Here is a 24,999-nt window from a genome sequence, read left to right as displayed (position 1 = left end):
CCCTATATATCCTTTATGTAACCTCTCCTCATATAAATGGAAAAAAAATAAGTAAAGAAATACGACCATTATGTGCCTTATTTCCCCATTATGCCAGATTAGATGGTTACTATACACCAGACACCTGAAAGGGAAGAAGTGCGTGATGCTTCACATTCTCTTGCCACAAACTGTACTCTTCCAATTCCTCCCACTCAAAAAAGAGTTTTTATTTGTGACGTTTGGGGTTTGAGGTATGTAACCATGTAACCATTTTAGCAAGTCCGTCATGAGAAGATGAACTTCAGGAATGTGAAATACATTTCTCCAGAGAGACACTCTCATCTCTAAATTTTCTGAAGTTTTCACTTTTAAATGGAACAAGAAGATGCAAAGGTATGAAAGTATTAAACTGAACACTACATTTGGGAAATGATTTAATATGAACTGAACTAATTTATATTCATCACAATGACCTTAAGTGTTTTAAATTCCTCAGTGGGTACAGAGACCTTAGTCCAAATTATTTCTAATTCTGTAAGTATGTGTCATCATGATTGATTCTCTATAAGTGATTTGAATATGCAGCCAAGATTACAAATTAATGAGCAAGAGTATAAGCATACCTGAAGGAGGTGAAGCTACAGAAGCAAGGAATATCAACTTGTTAAGAGCCTAATATGCCACACTAGAAAGCAAATAGATTTTATTGACTGACAGCGAGAAAAATATGGAGCAGAAGAATGACAAAACGAGATCTTTTAGAAAAAACATTTTGGTGGTAGAACACAGGCTAGAAGTAAAACTAAAAGCAGGGAGCCCAAAATGGTATAACCATCTTGAAAACCTATTTGGCAGTAACTACTAAATATGAACATAGTACATACCCTACAACCCAGCAATTCCACCCCTAAGCATGTAACCAGCAGAAAGGAATACTTATGTTTACCAAACAATATGAACAAAAATGCTCATAATGACAGAAATCAGAACAGCCATATACTGGGAGCTACTAAAATGCTCATCAAACATTAGAATGGATAAATTTAATATACTCACATATGGAAATACATGAAGTACCAAGAATGTACAAATTACCACAATTCACCCCTACATTGATAAATTTCATAAAAATAACTAGAAGCCAGACATACATAAATAGTACATATTGTATGATTCCACATATATGTGTGTATATATATATACACACACACACACACACACACACACACACAGTGTGCATGCACACACACACACACGACTTCACTGTGTTAATACAGGGGTTGTAATAAGAAGCCAGAAAAGAGCTGGGATATTGACAATATTCTGTTTTTTTGGGTGTTGATTACATGGGTATACTCTTTTTATGAGAATTCCCTGAGGGTTTATTGAATTATTCTTAATGCATATTTATACTAAAAATGATAGTCTAAACTGAAGACACAGTAGGATATACAGTGGAGGATGCATTCTAGAAATACTTAAGAGGTAAATGCAATAGCACACGATTAGAAGTGCAAAGTCAAAGCAGTAAATTATAACTTCCTCAAGTTTCACATATCTGACTTAAAGAATTTACTAGAACAATGAACAGTAGAGAAGAAACAGTCTGAGCAATAGGGATAAAAGAGTGGTAGTGACAGAAAACAGATCATTGTTTATTGGTTTGTTTGCAAAACATCTGTATTAATGAGAAACTCCTGGGAAAAATTTTCTAGCTACCTTGGCTTTTTTGAACTTGGATGTCTAAAATCTCTTGCTTAGGGTAATAGGGTCACAAATGACTTTAATAGGTCATATATGACTTTCAACTTTTCATATTAAATTTACCACAGACTCACCATTTAATGTTCCTTCCTCAGATGGCCTAAAAAAAAAAAAACAATAAAAAGCATAATATAAAGCTGTGTCACATTTTAGTTCTGGCTACTATTCAATTTTTCTATTTTACAGGACTATCACAAGTATTCTGACATTTGGATTCACATTCATTTGAATATTTGCCATTTTCCCTTAGTCAACTATTAATTCATACATAGATATGTATATATCCATATGCATCTATTTTATCGATTACTTGCTTTTTAAAATATATTTTGTACTTGTTATTAGTTATACATGATAGTAGAATGTATTCTGACATATTTTGTACATATATGGAATATAACTTTTCTCATTCTTCTGGTTGTACATGATGTAGAATTACATTGTTGTGTAATAATATATTCACATAGAATATTAATGTCCAATTCATTCTATCTTTCCTGTTCTCATTCCTCCTCCCTTCCCTTCATTCCCTGTTGTCTAATCCAAAGTACTACTATTCTTCCTACCCCTTCCTTATTGTGAGTTAGTTTATTGGTAAATTGTATCTCCAGTTTATGCCTATATAAACATCATTCCTAGTTTAGTGTCAAACTGAAAGTAAGATATTAACAAAGTAAAATATTTCATGACTTCTGTATTTGTGGGAGATTCATAACACTGTGATAACAATGTCTTGAAATGACTTTCCAGGATTCTAAAAATACTTCAATAGTACTGATGGGAAAGGAACTCAAGAGAACAGTAATAGATGTCATTCTGCAGAATTCAATTTCAAATGTCAATTTTTTTGTACAATCTTCAAAATATTTTTAATAACAATGCCTATTTGCAACAAGTGGAAGTTCTTTTTTTTAAAAAAATATTTTTTAAATTATAGATGGACACCATACCTTTATTTATTTTTATGTGGTGCTGAGGATCGAACCCAGTGCCTCATATGTGTGAGGCAGGCATTTTGCCACAGAGCCACAACCCCATCCCCAAGTGGAAGTTCTTTTAATTTCAAGGATTCTAATGCAAAATAAGAGACCCACATATAGTTGAAAGAAGAGTGGAATGATAACAGAAAAATGGGTTCCAGGCTTTGCTCTACCCATATATACAGCTATGCAGCCTTGCTCATGACTGAAAGGACAAGATCCAAAAGGATCTCGGGAGCAAAGGGCTTATGGCAGCCTCTTTTTCCAGTTTTCATACTCCATCCAATCTTAAAGATTGATTTTTACCTTAATAGCATATAACTATTCGCTTATAGGAATTATTTTGACACAAGCATTATCCTTTTGCCTGCTGCTAATAACCACTCTTTTTCTCAGAACTACAAAAGTCGAACTCCAACCTTTTGGATACTTCTCTGGGTCAACTGTGTTAGACAGTATTTCCTTATTAAGACACCAGAATTCAGATGAACTTCCAGTCACCTATTCTGTATTTATATCCTGTGTCTTTGATTATAAAAGATAACAGTCCCTGAAGAGGTCTGAATGAAGGTAGGTCTTCTAAATGCCACTCAGGGCTAGGCTACTCAAACATTTTGAAGAGCTGCTTACCTATGTAGCACATGGTTTATTTTCTTCTCTATATATTCACAACCATTTCAGATTCTTACTGGAATGTATAATTTCTTCAAATTGGCTTCCCTTCTCAAGTGGTCTGTATCAGAGAGTTAAGTCTCCATGCTTCCAGGATCAAATTAGTGTCAAAAAAAGACTTTAAAAATTTGCTTAGAAAACCTAAAATACTACTTCCTAGTTAGGCACACAGAAGTTATCTTTGATTCTTTTTTATCCTTAAGTTTTGTCTGTAGTAAAAAATTTCACTTTCCAAGGACACTTATCTGTCAGGTTTCCTTTTGTTTCCACCTTTTGATTCTGGATTACCTATCAGCTTTTTAGTGAATCTTCCTATATACAGACTCTCTCTCTCTTTTTTTTTTTTTCAGACTCTCTAATGTAAACTGTGTATTACTGCTCTAATCATGGAAGTATTTTCCAAAAGAAACTGCAAAGTTTGATTAGAATGATGGACAGAGAAGTTAATCACATATAAAACTTAAGTACTGAACTTCAACAAATTTATTCAAGAACAAGTTGGAAACAAGACTAAGTATAAAATCATGGATGGTAGGGCACTTACACAGCATGTGTGAGGAGGCCCTGGGTCCAATCCCCAGTATTAAAAAAAAAAATCAAGTCAAAATTGTTTCACTATTAGGAAGATTTAGTAGAATGTAATTATAAAGTATAACTATATGTTTCCCAATCTTATCTATATAAAGATATGAGATACTAGAATAATCATCACCTATAAATAAAGGAGCACTAAAGAGATAATGCAAAGAGCTGAAAAAAGTATTACTTACATTTCTCTGTTTGATGATCTATCTTGTAACCAATCCTGTAGTTAAAAACAAACACAAACAAAAATTCAAAAACCAAAAATCTCTAGGTGAAACATAACTGCTTAACACTTTTGTTTCTTATAGTATGTTTCAAGAATGAGGGGTTAAAAATTCAATATGAAGTCCTTGTGTCATATAAATGAACTTATAAGACAATAAATGTATATAACTACCATAAGGTGGAATAAAGAATTTCAGGAGTCTTATTTCCCACAGCATAGTTTTTCTAGTTCTACAAATTGTTTGATGACAATCTTACTGTAACAAAATATACATTTCTTTCTATGATTCTAAAAATAATGTGCCCCTTGCCAAAAGAATATCAAAGTACAAACAGAAAAATTAAAATCATGCAAACAATGAAATTCAAAAACAATTGCTAATGATATATAGGCATTTTATCTTAGCCTTCTTTGTATATATAATGGTTTTTATCCAGCAGATTTGGTGATGTTTCTAGGTATAAATATTTTTATTTCTCTAGTTTGGATCCTGAATTTGAATTTTTACATATTCCAAGTCATTTATAGTTCTTCAAATTTTGTCTACTCTGAGTCAAATAGATACACTTCCCATGTATCTTCACATTTAATGTATTTTCCACCTATCCATTTTGCTTTCTGATGTATTCTGATGCAGTTTAGTAATCTCTTTGGATAACCTCATCTGTTATCTAACCCTTATTGAGTATTTATTTATTATTCGTGTCAGTGGTGCTTATTAACTACTAAGCCAAATCTCCAGACCTTTTTATGTTTTATTTTGAGACAGGGCCTTGCAAAGTTGCTGAGGCTGGCTTTGAACTTGTGATTTTCTTGCCCCAGCCACAGAAGCTGCTGGGATTATAGGGTGTGCCACCACACCCATTTTAATTCTTAATTTCTAGATTCTTTTCAAATTTGGCAGTCTTTTAGCACAGCATCTTTTTTCCTTTCCTCATGTCTTGAAATATGTTCCTTTATGCCTTTTAACCACTTTAGATGTAGTTATTTTATTATCTACAACCCAAAACACTACTATTGTTATTAGGTGTTTAATACTGTTAATATAAATTTCTAATTTGGTCATCTTCAAGGGGACTTTGTTGCAATAGCATGCAGTTTAGGTTCAGGATGTTTTTCTCCAAAAAGGAGGATCTGTTACTGTGAAAATCCATTGGCCAACTCCTTTCCATTGATGTAAATTTGTTTAATAACATGATTTTTAGCAACACAATCTATCAAGTTAATATTTAATATTAACACTACTTTCTTCATATCTGACTATAAAAGAAATTTTTATTTCTCCTAAGCTATTTGTTTTGGATATCAGATGTCTTACTTTTAAAGGGAATTTGCAAAATCAAATGGCTAGGAATAAGCTCATGAAATTAATTTTTTTAACTCAAACAAAAAGGTCCACCCTTTCTTTCTTCTGCAAAAATTTTTCCTGACTATATAATACAAAAGAAATTTTCTCTATAACTGCCACTAAACATTGATGTAAATTTTCAAAGGTAAATTTTCTTGAAATTTTCATAATTTCATATAGAACAGCACCACCAATTAACTTTTCTTTAATAAATATGTATTCATTTACATGTATTTGTTTCATAGAAATCTACAAACCGGTAGTAAAGCTGCTTTGGAATCTACATCCTGAGTATCTTCTGTAGATGGTCTTCTATCACTGCTTTCTACTGAAAGAAATTTAGAAAAGATAAAAACTCAAACAACTAAAATTAAAAAAAAATATCGACTAATCAAATGAAAAGTGTTTCTAGGTATGCTATATATAATCTTCATAAAATAATTTATTACCAACACTATGGAACACAAGAGTTGCACAAGGCTCAACAAACCCCCAAATTATTCAATTTATTTTGAGTATTCAAATTTATGTGTTGCAGGGCTGGGGATATAGCTCAATTGGTAGAGTGCTTGCCTTCCATGCACAAGGCCCTGGGTTCAATCTCCAGCACCACACACACACCAAACAAACAAACAAAAAGAAGTGTACAAATTTATGTGTTGCAAAAAAAAAAGTATGAGTAAAAGTCTTTCCCTTTTGTTCCATATTACCTTCACTAGAGAAGTCAAGAAACTCCTACTAGTAGATATTTGGTCTGTTTCCAATTTCTTGCTATAACAAAGACTGTTACAATGAATATCCACCCCCCCAAGTGACTGAAGATGACACCCTGGAGATCCTGAAGGCACCTAGAACTTGCCCACTTCCCCATGAGACAAAATGAAATAACTGAAGAGCAGATGCAAATAAAGGTGTGATGGGTGACGGTGGGAGAATGGTGAAGTTCAATAGTGGACAGAGACTTGGAACAACCTAGAGACTTCATATGGTTGAACAGGGTAAAACAAAGCACCCAGGATGGGAAGTGGGAGGATGGGTGAATGAGGCAGAGGCCCAGTGAGCACTATACCCAGGAACAGTCACCTGGTAGAAATACAGTCAATGCACTTGGGATCTGCACGGCAAACTGGCTCTGGAAGTTCTCTATACTTCATAGCATATTCTCCTGGTGCTGTAATAGGTAGTCGTCTTGAGAAAGTCTTATCTGAGCATACTGCTTAGTCAAAGCCTCTTGCATTTTTCTGTCTTTAGGTCCCATGTCAATATTACTAGAGTAGCGCAGTGGGGAGATGCCCTAAGTGTCAGTTTGGTCCAGGGACAGAGCCTCTGATATAAACTGTTTTGAGAATTCTATGCAGTGAAAAATTGGACTGCTATGCTTAAAGGACAGAGGAAACACATGAGAACAAGATGTTTCCGCTTTAAAACTAGCACTTTGGGAAGCCAGCTGTAGGAATCTGGGGAACTTGATTTTGTTTGGGAGCTAGGGAGCCAAGTCTCAGGAACACCATAGTTAAGGGGAGTGGACTACACTGAGTCCACTGTCAACTCCCCCAGCACAGAGAGCAAGATCTCCATAGATTCTCCTTATTCAAAAGAGTGCAGCACAAAAAGCGCCAGAGTCATTTGACATAATACAGAACCTGTCAGCACTGCCCTTGGAGTGCACAATGCAAAAGGCACCAGAGGGAACCTGTGCTAGACGAATTTCACTCCATGCTCCATTGACATTCTATAACCTTGGCATCTGCCCCATTCTTGGAGTGTGCAACACAAGTAATTCCAGAGTAAATCTTTCCTGGGGAGGTCTGAGTTTCACCTTAGTTTATTTTAGTATGTAGGGTAGCTGAGAGAGATTCCAACTGGCTCCTGTCAGAAACCATTCACACTGAAAGCCTGGCACCAAAAAGGAAAGGAGGAGACAAAAATTCTCAGACTGAAGTTCTTGTATAGGCTGCAGGTAATCTGCTCTTACCTGCACAATCTGTGCATACCAACAGGGAGCAAGTTATTAATGTTTTAACCACTATTTTTCCTTTGTGTATATATATTTTCTCTTTCTCTGTATTTGGAACTGAAGATTCAACCCAGGGGTGCTTTACTACTGGGCTATATCTCCAGTGCTTTTTATTTTGGACAGGTTCTAAGCTGTCCAGGTTGGCCTTGAACTTGTGATAGTCCTGCATTATCCCCACCAAGTTGCTGAGACTACAAGCATGCACAGCATACCTAGCTTCTCTTTTTTTTTTTCTTTTTAAGTTGTAGATGGACACAACACCTTCATTTCACCCACTTATTTCTTATGTGGTACTAAGAATCGAACACTAGTGCCTCATGTTTGGTAGTTCCACCACTGAGCTACAACCCCAGCCCTCTCTTCTCTTTAAAAATTTAATTTTTGTCTTTTATTTTTTCCACTTATCTATATTTACCCTGCTTTCCTCTTTTCGCTTTAAACTTTTAGTTTTTCTTTTTTCTTTTTTTTTTAATTAACTGTACTTAACTTTTTAGTTTATTTGATAGTATTTTTGCCCCTTTTGTTTCTTGCTGTTGGCGCTATGGTTGTTTTTAATTTGGTTTTTACTTTATTTCTCTATTTTGTTGCTGTTGTCACATTTACTTTCTTTTTTCCATGAAGTGCTAGGGATTAAATGTGGTACTTTTAGCATGTTGGGTGGGTGCTCTGCAGTTGAGCCACACTTCCGGCTCCCCTCAGAGAAACTGCACCTTACTCCTGCCATAACCTAGTCCTGCTTGAACCTTGGTGGATCCTTCAATTTATTACAAAAAAAGGCAGGGGGAGAAGACAACCAGCGATTAATCCAGCTCCAAGTAGGTATGGCAGGGAGCTTGAAGTCCCACTCCTGATCATTCACCCCCATATCAAGAGTAGAGAGGAATAACACAATGGTTGTGGACAATGAATCTACAGGGAGCCTTCAGCATAACTCATCCCCATACCCTGCCAGACCACACATTGCTGACAAGACTGAAGGAGTAACCAGGGGGCCCACCCCAATCATTCTGCTGTCTCCGTTGCACCTGCCTGAACTACTAGAGGGATCACAGTCTTGAGAGACCTACAAGAGAAAGCAGGTTATCTGAGGCTCTGTAACAGTACACATTGTGTCAAAACCCACAAATCATAGCCAAGAAAGCTACAGGGAAACTAACCTATTAAGTCAAACTGGAATTAGACGCAAAACTGTATAACCAACTGGTATCCCAGGGCACATTGTCCAGAGAAGGCTACTAATAAGAAGGCCCTTGTATAAAAGTGGAAGAGACATCCATTTCAACAGAAAGAAAAAATCTCAACACAGAAACAAAAGAAATATGAAAAAGTAAGGTAACATGACCCTTCGTAAAGTTATACTCTAGTAACTAATTCTAACAACAGCAAAGTAGACAAAGAACTCAAAAAGAATGACTTTTAAAAAGCTTACTGGGCATGGTGGCACATGCCTATAATCCCAGTGACTTGGAAGGGTGAGGCAGGAAGATTGTGATTTCAAGGCCAACACTGGCAACTTAGCAAGACCCTGCTTTGAATTAAAAAATAAATAAATAAAAAGGGCTGAGGATGTTGTCCAGTGGAACAGCACTGTTGGTGCAATCTCCAGTATTGAGGGAAAAGAGCTCAATGAATTCTGAGAGGACATGAATAAACAGCTGAATGAACTAAGGAAAGCAATAGAAGATATGAATGTGCAAGTCAATACAATAGACAATTTGAAAAAGAACCAAACAAATAAATTGAAAGCACAAATTAAGTCAAATTAACTCAGTTGAAAGTATCACCAGCAGACCAGATCAAATGAAGAAAGAATACCAGAACCTGAAGACAAGGTTGAAGAATTATCACATTCAGACAGTAATAAAGAGAAAAAAGAGGGAATGAAGGGAACATACAAGGTCTCTGGGACACTACTAAAAGACCAAACATGTATAACTAGAATAGACAAGAGAGAAGAACTACAAAGGCTGAAGGCCTGGAAAACCTATTTTGTGAGGGTTGTGGCTCAGAGGAAGAGCACTTGCCTAGCATGCGTGAGGCACTGGGTTCAATCCTCAGCATCACATAAAAATAAAAGGTACTGTGTTCACCTACAACTGAAAAGTGAATGTTAAAAAAAAAATCTTGTGAAATAACAATGGAAAGTTTCCTAAAATCTTGGAAAACACATGGACATTCAGGTTCAGGAGGCATTTAGAACTCCAAATAGACACAACCAGAAAGAACTTTTGCACAATGTTATAAACTGCCAAAAGTACAGATCAAAGAAAGAATATTAAAAACTATAAAAGAGGAGTACCAAGTTACATTTCAAGGCAAACCCATTAGAATAACAGATTTCTCTGCAAAAATTCTAAAGGCTCGGAGAGCATGAAATGAGGTATTTTAAGTCATAAAAGAAATAACTGCCAACTTAGATTTGTTATAACCAGAAAAGCTATCCTTCAGAATTGGATGAAAATAAAGATCTTCCATAATAAGCATAAACTAAGGGAATTCATGACTATTAAATCAGCATTACAGAATATACCTACACTCACAAGAGGAAGAAAGATAAACATGATCATGACAGCAGAGAAAGAATAAATCTTAGTAGCAGTGTAGACAAACAAATGAGAATTAGGAAAGAATAAAACATTATAAATATAGAAAACCCTCAAACATCTAAGATGAAAAACAGAGGAAGATACAAACAAAATATTCAAAACAACCAGAAAAAAAAAATAATAAAACAACAGGAACAAGTTCGTGCGTGCCTTTCAATAATAACCATGAATGCAAGTGGTCTTAAATTCAATAATTAAAAGATGTAGACTGGCTGATTGGATTAAAAACCGAGGCCCAACAATTCACCTACAAGACACTCACCTTACTGGCAAAGACATACACAAACAGAAAGTGAAAGGACAGAAATGATTTTTAAGTAAATAGAATTCTAAAGGAAGTAAGATGAGTAATACTCACATCTGACAAAACAGACTTTAAGCAAAAATCAGAAGAATCAAAGAAGGTCACTATGCACTGATAAAGGGAACAATTCATTAAAAAGACATAATACAACAATAGTGGATGACTTCAATACCTTGCTCTCACCAACAGATATCCAAACAAAAAAATAATAAAAAAAGTTAAATTACACTAATGATCAAATTCTCAACTGACACCTCCAAAATACTTTATCCAACAGCTAAAACAGATCATATATTAGGCCATAAAGCAAGGCCTAACAAATTTGAAAAAATTAATAAATTTCTTGCAGCTTACTACATCATAATGGAATGAGACTAAAAAAAAAAAAAGAGATATTATAGAAACACATGGAGATTTAACAACACTCTTGAACAAACGGTGGGTCACTGAAGACAAGAAAATTAAAAAACCCTTTGAAGCATAGCTGGGGTGATGGAGGCCCAGGCAGGAGGATGGCAAGTTTGAGGCCAAACTGGTCAATTTACTGAGACCTTGTCTCAAAATTAAAAAGGATAAAGACATAGTTCAGTGCTTGCCTGGCATGTGTAAGACTCTGGGCTCAACCTAGTAGTCTAAGGAAACAGAACAAATCAAAACAATACAACCCTAGAATATGCAGTACATAGCAAAAGCAGAATGAAAAGGAGTTCATTCAACTACATTGAGAGAGAGAGAGAGAGAGAGAGAGAGAGAGAGAGAGAGAGAGATAGATAGATAGATAGGGGGTGGATATATCAAATAAATAACCTAACCTAATGATATATCTCAAGGTCTTAGAAAAGCAGGAACAAACTAAACCCAAAATCAATAGAAAGAAATAATAAAGACCAGGACAGAAATAGATAAACAGAAACTAAAACAACAATACAATGGGTAAATGAAACAGAGATGGTTCTTCAAAAAGAGCAACAAAATTGACAAATTCTTAGTTAAACTAATCAATGTAAGAAGACACAAATAAGGAGAGAGGGGGAAGGGGGGGAGAGAGAGGGAGGGAAGGGGGGGAGAGAGAGGGAGGGAAGGGGGGGAGAGAGGGAGGGAAGGGGGGGAGAGAGAGAGGGAGGGAGGGAGGGAGGGAGGGAGGGAGAGAGGGGGAGAGAGTGGGTGAGAGTATGTGTATGTATGTGTGTGTGTGTCTCACACACATTTTTTATGCCATTCTAGCAACAGAACCTAAGGACTCATGCATGCTAGGGAAGCATTCTACCACTGAGTTATATCCCCCAAGCTATACTCCCCGTCCCAGAAAAAGGGTATTAAAATAGATATTAATGAAATTCATAGGATCATTAGGGATTGTTTTAAAAATAATACATCAAAAAGACAGAAAATCTAGAGGAATGGGTAAATTTATGTACACATAAAAACCTACCAAAATTGAACCAAGAGGATACAAAATTCCTCAACAGATCCATAATTACATCCACCTACTCTAGCCACACCCTACCCACCCAAGTAACCACCCAGTTAACCCCTATCAGCATCTTAAAAGATGCATTGATTAACTTAAGGCTCTCATAACCCAATTACTTCATCTATAAATTTTCTTGCATTGTCTCACAAATGAGCTTTTAGGGGCCACCTCATATCTAAACAGTAACAAGGACCTAGAAATAAACTCATACAATAATAGCCAACCGATACTTGAAAAAGATGCAAACATACACTGGAGAAAGAGATAGCCTCTTCAACAAACGGTGTTAGGAAAACTGGATATCCACATACAAAAGACCAAAACTAGACTCTTATCTCTCATCCTGTACAAAAAACAACTCAAAATGGAACTAATATCTTAAAGTAAGATCTGAAACTCTCAAAAAATCAAAAACACTTCAAGATATTGGCATAGGCAACAATTTGCTGTATAGGACTCTAATGGCTAAGGGAACAAAATAAGAACTGACAAATGGTATTACATCATATTAACAAGCTTCTGTACAGCAAAGGAAAAAAAAATTCACCAGAGTGACAAAATAATCTACAGAATGGGAGAAAATCTTTGCCAGTTATTCATCTGGTAGAGGATTAATGTAAAACATACATGAAGAATGCAAAACAAAACAAAAGTGGGCTGGGATTTTGGATCAGTGGTAGAGCATTTGCCTAATATGTATGGGGCACTGGGTTCGATTCTCAGCACCACATAAAAATAAATGAATAAAGACATAATGATCAATGTCTAAAAAAATTTAAAACAAAAACAAAAGTGATCCAGTCAACGAGCTAAATATCTGAGTAGACACTTCTCAAAAGACATACAAATAAATGGTCAGTATATGAAAAAATGCTATCTTTAACCACAAGGAAAATGTAAATCAAAACCACATTGAGATTCCATCTCACTTGTTATGATTATTATAAAAACAAAAAACAAAATAAATGTTGGCAAGGATGTGGGGAAAAAGGAACCCTTATACATGATGGGTGGGAATGTAAATTAGTACAGTCATTATGGAAAACAATATGGTAGCTCCTCAAAAAATTGAACTACCATTTGATCCAGCTATATCATTCCTGGGTGTTTGTCTCAAGGAAATAATGACAGCATGTAAAAGAGGTATCTGGGGAGAAGGGGGAAAATGTGGCTAGCTGTGTTGCCACTATCTCCAATGGCCGTGTATTTTGCTGCCTGGGCCTTGGCCAGAGTCCCATATCCACCTTTTGTGAAACCTGCTCACAGGACTAGTGACACACAAATGAATGAATCCAGGTGTCATGGGTGCGTGTGGACAAGATGAGGGGCTACAGTGAGGAGTTCATTGACTAGGGGAAGCTGAGAGACACCAACAAATGAGCTATGAGCATGGCTGACTTCTGGCTCACGGAAAAGGACTTGATCCCAAAGCAGTTTCAAGTACTGACGCCTCAATTTCAAGATCAGAGTGGGGGATACACAAGAATGCTGCTGCAGATCCCAAACAGGATCAGGTCAAGATGGCAGTGATCGAATATAAAGGGAACTGCCTCTCACCCCTGCTTCTACCTCACAGAGACAGCAACCTTAAGACCTAAACCAGTTGTTTCACGATCTGTAGCAGGACCTCTACCAGAACCAGGAAGCAAGCCTCAGCAGCTCCCAAACAGCTCAACTACCAAGGATCTAACTGGAGCAGAAAGGTCTGTGACTCTCTTCAGTGCCTATGATCACAGGCCTTTGGAATTCTTTTAATGTATGAGAAGAACTGGAACTAGAATTGTAAAATGGACAGTCTTAATGGGGCCCAGAATCTTCTGGGGAGCCACATAGCCCTCTCTTTACATAGTAGATAAAATTCCTTACATGAATACAGGTAAATTGATCTTTCTGTCTTCCCCTAGGATTTCTAGAAAATAATAAGCTGTCATCTGGGATAATAAATTTATGGATAATTATAATAGCCAAGATATGGGGGGCCATTAATAAATGAATGGATATGGTATATATACACACAATGGAATATTTACTAAGCCAAAAAGAATGGAAGTATGTTACTACAAGATATCAAGTTAATAAGCAAAATAAGCCAGACACAAAAAGACAAGTATCTAATGTTTACTCTCAAATGTCTCAGGTATATTAGAAGACTCAAGGAAAAACTTTTCAATATAGTGATAATGTCAGAATATATTATACTCTGAATAATTTGAAGAAATTTAGTACAATACCAGAGAATCCAGGTTGTTGACTAACCAAAACTATGATATACTGGTCGGAAAGGGTAAAGATATATTTGTATGTTTTTGGGGAACAGATAATAGGAAAACAAAGTTCAGTCCTTGTCTTGTTTAGAACATCAATAGATGTGGCCTAAAACTGAAATGTGAGGATAAAGCATAAGAATGCAAACTTTAGAAATAATATCCACTTAAAGTACCATGGACACACTTACTTTTCCCCCCTTTACTTTTCTATCATTTGTTTTACTTGCTTTATTGCTCTCACTAGAATATAAAGTATAAAAAGTAGGGCTGGGGCGTGCATGCGGCCCGGGTTCGATCCTCAGCACCACATACCAACAAAGATGTTGTGTCCCCCGAGAACTAAAAAAAAAATAAATATTAAAAAAAAATTCTCTCTCTCTCTCCTCTCTCACTCTCTCTTAAAAAAAAAAAAAAAAAAGTAGCAGCCAGAATCTTTGTCTTGTTTTCCATCATGGGCTTTTAGTATTTCATTAAGAAATATGATGAATGGGATAAATTTTGCACATAACCTTTACTGACATTAAGAAACTTCCTTCTATTTTTATGTTACCATGAATAGACAATTTTATCAAATGGCTTTTTTGAAGCTCTTGATATGAGCTTATGACTTTCCTCCTTTTATCTACGATCATGCATCATAGTAATCATACTTCTGAATGTTAAATCAACTTGCATTCCTGGAATAAACCCAACTTGGTCATGATATATACTGGTAAATTTAGTATATCAAAAAAGAATAAGCTAGGCATGGTAGTGCATGCTTATAATCCCAGTGGCTTGGGAGGCTGAGACAGGATGATCGTGGGTTCAAAGCCAGCCTCAGCAAAAGTGAAGCCCTAAGCAACTTAGTGAGACCCTGTCTCTAAATAAAATACTAAATAGGGCTGGGGATGTGGCTCAGTGGTTGAGTGTCCCTGAGTTCAATCCCTAGTCCAGCCCCACTCCAAAAAAAAAAAGTTATAATCATTCAACTTGTCAATTTTAGATATACACACACACACACAAAATTTTGACTCAAAAAATAACAGCTGTGTTGGACACAGTGGCATGTGCCAGTAGTCTCAGCTAGTTGGTAGGCTCCAGGAGGACTGCTTGAGCTCAGAAGTTTGAGGCCAGCCTATGCAACAATCATCTCCAAAAATATCAGAAATACCACCATGGTATAGAAAGTGCAAAACAAGTATGACAGGTTATCTTTTGTGTAAAATATGAGAGAAAAGATTTGTTATATATGACTACATAAGTATAAAATTCTAAACGCAGACAAAAATAATAGTGGCAGTACATGAGATTGGCATGAAAGGGAACTTTTCAAGTATGTATATTTTAATTTCAAATCAACAAATTTATTAGCTATTTTTAAAAGTTAAACAAAAAAATAGGCTGAATACATGATATTCAATTTGTAAAAGCTAAAATCAGCAGATTTGTAAAAATTGAGTCTTTATATTGCATCTTTACAGACTAAACAATTTCAGAATAATATTAGAATGTTTAGGATTATATGACTTAATCTCAAGATTATAGTATGACTGGACTAGAATCTTTGTCTTCTGATTCCCAGACCATTCATTATTCAGGCATATGACAAACATACAATACATTTAAAGCTTAAATATGTTAGCTAACAACCCATTAAGTTAAACTACTCACCTTTTTCTGAATGAAGAGAAATGTTAGCCTTGTGACATTCCGTAAACCCAGCAAAAGAACTCACAGGTTTCAAAGTGTTTCCAGGAGGAATATCATTCTGTATATATTATACATGCATATAATTTTAAAATAATTGAACTGAATTTCAAGCCACTATTATAATATAAAAGAGTCTCTTGATCTACTTAGCTCAATATGCTTTATTCTATCTGGACAACAAATGTATATTTTAGATCATGATTATTTTCTTCAATGTCAAACTTTATGAAAACACCCTGTGCAATTGCTTATTGGTCATAAATTTATTTGAATGAATCCTTTCCATAGTAATACAAGTTCAAGAAAATTTTGGGAAAATTAAGAAAACTGGGGGGGAAAAAATAAAGTCATTATTGTTTCATGGGAAGAGAAGCTGCTGTCTTATATCAACATAGTGAAAATAGTGCTTTGGAGGAGGCCATTTCTTTTTAATGGGCGTAGTAGCTTTGTTACTGAATAAAGTATACTTGTATAAGCTATATATACCAAAGGATTTATCTTCTCATTTTTTATCAAACTTCTATTTTCTTCAAATTTGTTCTGACTTATACAGATAAGGACTTTAAAAAAATTTTTTTAGTTATAGATGGATGAAATATCTTTATTTTTGTTTATTTTTATGTGGTGCTGACGATCGAACCCAGTGCCTCACATGTGCAAGGTAGGCGCTCCACCACTGAGCCAGAACCCCAGCCCCCAGATAAGATCTTTAAATGTCTTTACAATGTCCCTTACTAGTTTCTATTATTTATACATTTAGAAAATCCCATGGGGCTGGGGATGTGGCTCAAGTGGTAGCGCGCTCGCCTGGGATGCGTGCAGCCTGGGTTCGATCCTCAGCACCACATACCAACAAAGATGTTGTGTCCACCGAGAACTAAAAAATAAATATTAAAAAAATTCTCTCTCTCTCTCTCCTCTCTCTTAAAAAAAAAAGAAAGAAAAAAGAAAATCCTGTTGCTTTACTGACTTAAAAAATATTCCTATTTCCTTAAAATTTTTCTAAGCTTTGAATCTTTACATTTAACTCTAAATTCACCCAAGCTTATGATGTGATATGAGAACATAAGCAACTTTCCTGAATTTCCATCCAACTGTCCAAAGTCTTTCTCTCCTCATCAATTTCTAAGACAACATTCCTTATTAATTTCAATTTTTTGAAGGGTTATTTCTAGGTGAGATAAAATGTTTTGCTAAGTGTTCATGTTTTAACCATGCTAGCTGCAAAATATTTCAGTATCTAACAGCTAATTCTCTTTCTTTTTTTAAATCACTTTTCCCCCCAGATGAACTCATAAATCACATTGAACAATTTGGGGAAGATCTCACACTTGCATACTATTTTGTTTTCTCAACTACAACAATACTAGGCAACCTTTAAAAAATTTCCAAACCTCTACCGTCCTTCAGAAAGAGTGGATTTCAAAATGTTACTACTACAATAGAGTAGAGCTTTAATTAAATTAACTTGTATCTTAAGAAAAATTAAGCTTTTCTAGCTTTGCTCTTCACATGTAGCTAATGTATAAAAACAAGATAAAAAGTGCTGAATTACTTTCTATGGTTACAATACAGACTCTAATTTCCTTTCTGATTTGAGCTGTTTCTCCTGGAATCAGTTCAAGCTATTTCTTGTTTGCTTTATCTGTTTTAAACACTTTCTCTGATATATTCTTGGATACAATGACATATCAGTTTCCAGAACAATCTATGAAAAGGAATCCTAACCTGAAACTAATGCATAGGTTTTCAAGGCAACTGTAAAATCCTACTTTAATAGAAAAAGTATGTATCTGTGCTTTTTCTAGGAAAAGGGTCTAGTTTTCCTCAGAAATCCACAAATGATCAAGACTGACCATCAAGAGGTGAGTTCATTATTCCCTTATAGTTTTAGAAAATTACTCAAAATTGTTTAATTTAAAACATTTCAGGGGCTGGGGATGTGGCTCAAGCGGTAGCGCGTTCGCCTGGTATGTGTGCGGCCCGGGTTCGATCCTCAGCACCACATACCAACAAAGATGTTGTGTCCGCCGAGAACTAAAAAATAAATATTAAAAATTCTCTCTCTCTCTCTCTCCTCTCTCACCCTCTCTTAAAAAAAAAAAAAAAAAAAAAAAAATTTCAGTAGCTACCATCTTTCTACTAACTTACAGGACCTTATACTTTCTTCTTGCTTTTTCCAAGAAACCTGTCCACATGAGACTTTTTAGTGTACTCCTCTATTTTACATTTATTGTTAAAAGATAAAACCTGTTGGGAAACCTGTTGTTTCACTCTTTTCCATTAAGAGGTGTTCTTAACTTTTTGTTCTATGTATATCAATTGCTTTGCAACAGCAAAATGATGCCACCAGAGTGTGGTAATACAATAATAACTGGCATATAGGAAAAAGATATTATTTAAATAATTCCATATTATAAATAAACTGACTTTGATAGAGACTTATCTGTTCTACTTCTCATCTTTTCTCATTTCTTTCTCTTTTCATCATGTGTTAGCTAAGGGTAGCTACATGCACTTAATCCATTTACTCAGCTCTTTCCTCCTAAATAATTACACATAATAGAAAATTTAGACCTTTAAAAAAATGCCATAGAATTAAAATGGTTAGAAAACACTGCAAATTATGGTTTTATGGTTAAGTCCACTGAAAGCATACCTACATCCTAGATCTAATTTTCTGACTCCCATGTATACTAATGAAACATTACCTGATATTTAGGCATCTCAGAATACTCCAAAATCGTGTTTTCAACATTGTTCTGCTGTTCCTATTTGGGCAAGAAAACTATATAACTATTTTCAAGCATAAAGGCAAATACAGAAAGAAAAACAACCCATAATTATTACATCTCAATTTGCATATAATCACCAACTAAATTCCAAGTTAACAATATCTAGTTAGTAGACATTACATTCAATATTTTAATCAGAATATATGTAATTAAAAATACAAATGTTAGTATAAATATCAAAGTGCATTTAAGTCTACCTTTTTATATGTAAGGTAATATGTTCTGACAATTACACAATTAAGTTTGGATTATATAAGGAAGAATTACCTATAGAAATTCTAGGTTATGATTTTCTGGGGATAGCTTTAGGAAAAAAAAAAAAAATTGTGTGTAGTGCTGGGGATTGAACCCAGGACTTTATGCATGCAAGGCAAGCACTCTACCAACTGAACTATATCCCCAGCAGGGAAAAACATATTATTTGTAATTGTATTTGTCACCTAATCATTTCTACAATGTGAGTTCCTTAAGGGACTAGGAAGCATAATACTTTTCTAGGTCTTTTAAAATATCTTGGTATAGATACATTATTATTACTGGGGGGGGCGGGGACAGGGATTGAACTTAGGGGCACATGACCACTGAGCACATCCCCAGCCCTATTTGTATTTTATTTAGAGACAGAGTCTCACTGAGTTACTGCATATCAACTCTTTGAACTCCTGCCTCAGCCTCCTAAGCTGCTGGAATTATAGGTGGGTGCCACTATGCCCAGCTTAGCTACATTATTGCCCTTCAGTGTTACAAGTAATTTGTGAAGGCAATATTAAGAAATAAAAAAACTAATTTCAGGCAGAAAACATACCCTCCTCTTTTTTCTTTTTCTTTCTTTTTTTTCCCAATTGTTCTATACATTTCAAAACTTAAAAACAAACATTTACTGAAAATCTAGCCTTTGTACATTACATATATCTCTTTATTTCTAGGCTATGGTTTTCCTTGAGCCAGGATCATGTTGTAAATAAACTTTGGGGCCTGGAAAAATTTTTGAGAAAAATGCTAAATGGGTGGTTTTTTGTTTTAATTTTAGCTAATAAAAAACGCAAGCTATTTGTACATTTTTTTTCATGTTCCTCAACTGCTTCTACTTTCTTTCAAATTGTGTATAGTTTCAAATATATGGGATTATCATGTTGGTGGTCTCTGCTAAAACTATGTATTTACTGAAAAAAATGTTTAATTCTACTTTGAACCAAGTATCAAAATTGTGAAATAAAAATAAATCATGCTCTTACAAGTATGTACTTACAGATAATAGTTCTTTTATTTTGTTTGATGTTTCTTTAAACCTCTGTAAGTCCATGCTATCTCTGTGCCCTTTAACAGAAAAAAAAAAAAAAATCACAATAAAAAATTTTTGTTCTTCCTTATCAAGTAAATGACATTGTCTAAAGTCTATAAAGGCAAATGAAATATTTGCCAAGAAGCTGATGAAGACTTGTAATTCAGTTTATATTAATAGCAAACGTTCTTCAAACAGAACCCAACACGTTGATGTGAGTAAATAGCTTGAAATTTAAAAGAAAAGAGGGAAACAATAATTCTTACTATGAATAATAAAATATAAAAACTAATTATACGTAGCCCCCACTGGTAATACATTATCAAACAGGACAAAATGTTTTTTAGGACCCTGGGTTTCATTCCCAGCACTGGAAAAAAAATTTTTGTTTTAATAGATTGGGATAAATTCTATGTAGGAAAAGTTATGTATCTATAACCCACAGCAAACTCCACATAGCCTAGCAGTACTAGTACATAGTACTAATGTGCTGAGTACCTAGATAACCTGTCAGGCTGGACTTCCTATATTTTACAATGGTTTATTACACATTCCTTACACAATCATTACACATATTTCATGACTAGGTAAATTTCTATGCAGGGAAGGCTACAAGAAGTATTGAAGACAATGGTAGGAAACCACCTGATGGAAAAATAAAGGGTATTATTCATACCTTGGAACATTCTGGTTATACTCCAAACAACCCAAATTATTTACTAAAAATTCTCTGTTAAATACTTTAAAACACCATATTCTCCCAAATTACAGGAACTCGGCTAGGTCTATAAAGCATTCTCTACTCACTCACTCCCTTCCAAATGGCACACTGTCAGCATTTAAAGATGATTAAATCTCCCTTAACATTAAAAACAAAACATCATAAACATAAAAATCAAAGTCTCCCACAATCATTCCCTTTTTATTCTCTCCTCCATTTGCACTTTAATTTGGCTTTTCCTGTATCACTTCTTTATTGAAACAGTTTTCACTAAGGTCATTGTTTTATCAATGCAAAAATAAAATATTTTTCTCTCTTCTTATCCTATTTAATCTATCATAGGTGTAAGAATAACTCTTTCCTTTTTTAAGTGCTCTCATTTCTAGATTTATAAGATAGATCATAAACACAGACATGTATTTGGTTGGTGGGGAAGAAAGATGTGGCATGCTTAAACTGTCTAATTTTATATTTTTATTAACATTTTTAAGATTTCTCCCAGGGGCTGGGATGTGGCTCAAGCGGTAGCGTGCTCGCCTGGCATGCGTGCGGCCCGGGTTCGATCCTCAGCACCACATACAAGGATGTTGTGTCCACCGAAAACTGCACAAGATTACATAAGATTAGTCCCATAAGATTACAATGGAGCTAAAAAATGACTATTGCCTAAGTGATGTCCTATAACTCACAGTTGGGGTAGTACATAATACTTGGTAATAACTTTGTATCATTATGGTATATTCCTTCTATTTATAAAGTTTATTGTAAAATAGAATATCATTTTATGTCATCAATGACCTTATGTATCATGAGTTTACTGTGTATCTAGGTTTGTGTAAGTACACTCTTGATTTTCACATGATCAGAATGCTTAATGTGTCCCATTGTTAACCAAGCTATGATTGTCTTGGTTTCACAAGTAGACTCCTGGTTTCCCAGTCAATATAATGTAATAATTAGCAATGTATCTTTCACTATAAAAACTGTCCTGGGGGAACTGGGGTTGTGGCTCAGCAGTAGAGTTGTTGCCTAGCACGTGCAAGGCCCTGGGTTCAATCCTCAGAACCACATAAAAATAAATAAAAGGATTGTGTCCAACTACAAATAAAAAAATTAAAAACTGTCCTGGTTTGAATAAAAATAAAAATCATCCTATTTTTTGCCTATTGTTTACAACTTCCCTGTACCTTCCTATTGTTCCCTATGTACCTTACATATATGAATCACTCAGGTTCTTCCAACAATTGACCAAATTCAATTAAAGATATATTCAAATTTTAAAGAGGACAAATAATTTTTGTGTACATTGCTACTATAGTAAATTTTACTAAAGAAATATATGACAATATAACTCTTTTTTTAAAATTTATTGAGTTGTAGATGAATGCATAGTATCTTTATTTATTTTTATGTGGTGCTGAGGATCGAACCCAGTGTCTCACACATGCAAAGCAAGTGCTTTACCACTGAGCTACAGCCCCATCCCCAACAATATAACTCTTAAAGCCCAAATCAACTTATTTCCCCCACTTCTAATTCCTTTAAAATGTTTAGAACTACACAAAAAACAGTTCACTTGTCCTACAAAATTTTTATTAACTAGCTAATTATTTTCATTTCAAACTTACCTACAAATGCTCCAAATTCTATACTATCTCCTTCTGCAGCTTTAAAGCAAATACTTTCTTGATCTTTGGTTACAGTTTCCAAGTGGCTTTTGCAACTTGGCTGGGACGGTGTACTAACAGAGAATTTGGTTGGTGGGGATGACAGGCGTGGTGTGCTATTAGGTGAACTGCCTAATTTTTGACTTTTATTAAATAGTTTTAAAATTTCTACCCCATGTCGTCTCTGTCGCAGTTCTGGAGGAGAAACAGCACTTGGGAATAAGGCACCACAAGAGGAACCAGCCTCTGGAAAATTGAATTCTTTTCTCTGGGGTATTACAGGTAAATCTTGACCAAACATGTTACATTGGGGATCCTTTTCATCTTTCATGAAAATATTACAAAGAAAAGGATTATTACTTTCAAGATCACCTTGAGGAAGAGAGGAACTAAGTGTATTTACAACACTGTGCTTTTTCCATACAGAAGGTCTTATAGGACCATCATCAATAAGGTTCTGAGCCAAATGTTTGGATATACTCAATTCTCGTGTGATCTCGTTGTGAACTTTGCTAGCTTCTGAAGCTTTCTGGGCAGTGAGTGTTTTTAATGTATCAACTGTCAGGGCTGAAAGATCTTGCAAATGTCCAATCTGAGAATCTAATGACTGTAATGATCGTTTTATGTAGTTGACTCGATCTCCAACTTCTTTAATCTGAATGCACATCTGCTCCACTCTGTAGGGGAGAAACAGGCTTTTTATGAATATTAAAAATAAATGAAGAAATTCTCTTTGTAGTCTCAAATAAATGACAATACAAAGAAATTTTAAATGCATTGTTTTATAACAAACGAGGTAAGTTATGAAAACAAAGTCTGGCTATTTATTTATACAAGGCATTCTTTATGTTTGAGAAGAATCCAATGCTAATGCTGCTATAATAAAACACAAGGTTTCTAGAAGTGCTTTTTTTTTTTTCCAATTTACTCTCCTAAATATAGATATTCAGTTACATATCCAAAGAATTACCTTTACTATAACTACAAAAACATCATATGCTTCCAGAATATAGCAAGGCCAATCAAAAGAAAGAAAGGTTTTAAAAATAGTGAAGATAGTTTTACTTTTCTCTCCAGAGTAGAAAAGAGCATTAACCCTGAAACTATAGTCAAAAAATTACAAGAAGGCTAGGAATGTAGCTCAAGAGGTAGAGCTCTTGCCTAGCATGTCTGAGACCCTGGGCTGGATGCCCAGCACCATTAAAAAACAACAAGGGATTGACTGAATTATATAAAGTACTAGAAGTAAAGAACTGAACTGTCTTTCCAATATATAATAAAAAGCTATTTGCTTGACAAAATAAATTAAACAATGACTAGGTATAAGATACATAACTAATATAATCAATTATAATTAAACATATAATCAATTATAATTAAACAACTTCTGAACCTTTCAAAAGTGACACGGATTCTCTCTTCACTTCCAGAATGGAATTTGTCATCTTTTTCATTAAAATACATCTCAACACACTGCTCTTCAAAGTCATGAAGTTTCTTTTGATCTTCCTCTGTTAAGAAAAGTTCTAAGGGAGGAAAGACAAAAACAAATCAAAGAAGGGCTACTAGGTTTTCAAACTTTAGCTCCTAAGTCTTATAAATTATTGTGCAACTTTTTCCTCTTTTTAGTGCTGTGTTTCTGCAGCACTAGCCAAGTGTCTTTCTTTTTTCCTCCTTCATGGTGTGATATAAGTAAAATGGTTTCAGGTAAGTTATTCTCTTCTAATTCTCCTTTCCAACACTAATCCCCCTCTCTTAATCTTCCTCACATACCCAGTCAGAGGAATTTCAGAACTCAGCTAGTGGAATAGAAAGCCAATGTAAAATTTTAAGCACAATTTGACACTGATCAATTTCAGGTAGTTTAGATAATTGTCATTGTTTCCAGAGCAGTAAAAAATGGTTTAGAAGAGCTAAAGTGTCATAATCTACATAACCCCTATTTTAATAAAAACAAACTGAGATGTCATCACCATAGAGGAGTTTAATACTAAACCTCCTTTTATAGATCATCAAATTGCACCTAAAAATTCCTTTGGTCAGGCACATTTAACACAAGCCTTCACAATAACATTTAACTAATAATGTTAAATATTACATTGTATTGAGTAAAATCATTACTTAGTCTTCAAGGTGTTGTTACATGAAAAAAACATTTGCCTTAGGTTATTTTACTTACTTGGTCCATCAGAAGTCTTATCTTTCTTTCTTCTTTTACATACACAGCAAAACAGAGAAACTACATGGCTAAGAATGATAAGTGGAGGAGGCAAAACTGGTTTCTCATGATAAGCCATAATAAAATGATAACGCTGATACTTCCATACAATATTGGAAATTGCCTTCACTTGTAAATACACATTGCTAGAATAACAAAGATTAAAAATAAACTTAGTTAACCTTATCTAAAAAAGTTTTAAATACTAAAGATTTTATTATAATTCTGGACTAAGTAAGGACAAGTACCCTTCAATAAACAAGACTAAAAAGTAAATGAAAAATTGCTGGGTACAGTAGCACATGCCCGTAATCCCAGTGACGAGAGGCTGAGGCAGGAGCAATTCAAGTTCAAAGCTAGCTTCAGCAACTTGGTGAGTCCTGTCTCAAAATAAATAAA

At 34.7% G+C, this 24,999-nt stretch overlaps 1 protein-coding gene and 1 pseudogene across 4 annotated transcripts in view; one reads left to right on the top strand and one right to left on the bottom strand.

The window, feature by feature from the left end:
• The window catches only part of TRPM7 (transient receptor potential cation channel subfamily M member 7), a 99,225-nt gene that overhangs the window by 6,393 nt on the left and 67,833 nt on the right, over positions 1-24,999 (bottom strand). For 2 of the 3 annotated variants that reach the window (XM_081290673.1, XM_081290674.1), the window contains 9 exons: positions 24,562-24,746; positions 23,776-23,908; positions 22,344-23,059; positions 19,962-20,029; positions 18,629-18,688; positions 15,879-15,975; positions 5,815-5,885; positions 4,169-4,203; positions 1,821-1,846 (listed from right to left, as the gene is read on the bottom strand). In XM_081290673.1, the coding sequence (XP_081146799.1) occupies positions 1,821-1,846; positions 4,169-4,203; positions 5,815-5,885; positions 15,879-15,975; positions 18,629-18,688; positions 19,962-20,029; positions 22,344-23,059; positions 23,776-23,908; positions 24,562-24,746 (1,391 nt within the window). The remainder of the gene's footprint in view (positions 1-1,820; positions 1,847-4,168; positions 4,204-5,814; positions 5,886-15,878; positions 15,976-18,628; positions 18,689-19,961; positions 20,030-22,343; positions 23,060-23,775; positions 23,909-24,561; positions 24,747-24,999) is intronic. The other variant, XM_081290675.1, reaches the window with a different exon arrangement.
• Positions 8,465-13,648, top strand: LOC308647351 (large ribosomal subunit protein bL17m-like; annotated as a pseudogene). The gene is made up of 2 exons: positions 8,465-8,554; positions 13,090-13,648. The product of its transcript is annotated as a large ribosomal subunit protein bL17m-like (transcript).

The sequence above is a fragment of the Spermophilus citellus genome (genome assembly GCF_964194105.1).
Source record: "Spermophilus citellus genome assembly, chromosome: 4".
NCBI lineage: Eukaryota > Metazoa > Chordata > Mammalia > Rodentia > Sciuridae > Spermophilus > Spermophilus citellus.
The sequence above is the reverse complement of the archived record's forward strand: the minus strand, read 5'-3'. Positions and strand labels throughout refer to the sequence as shown.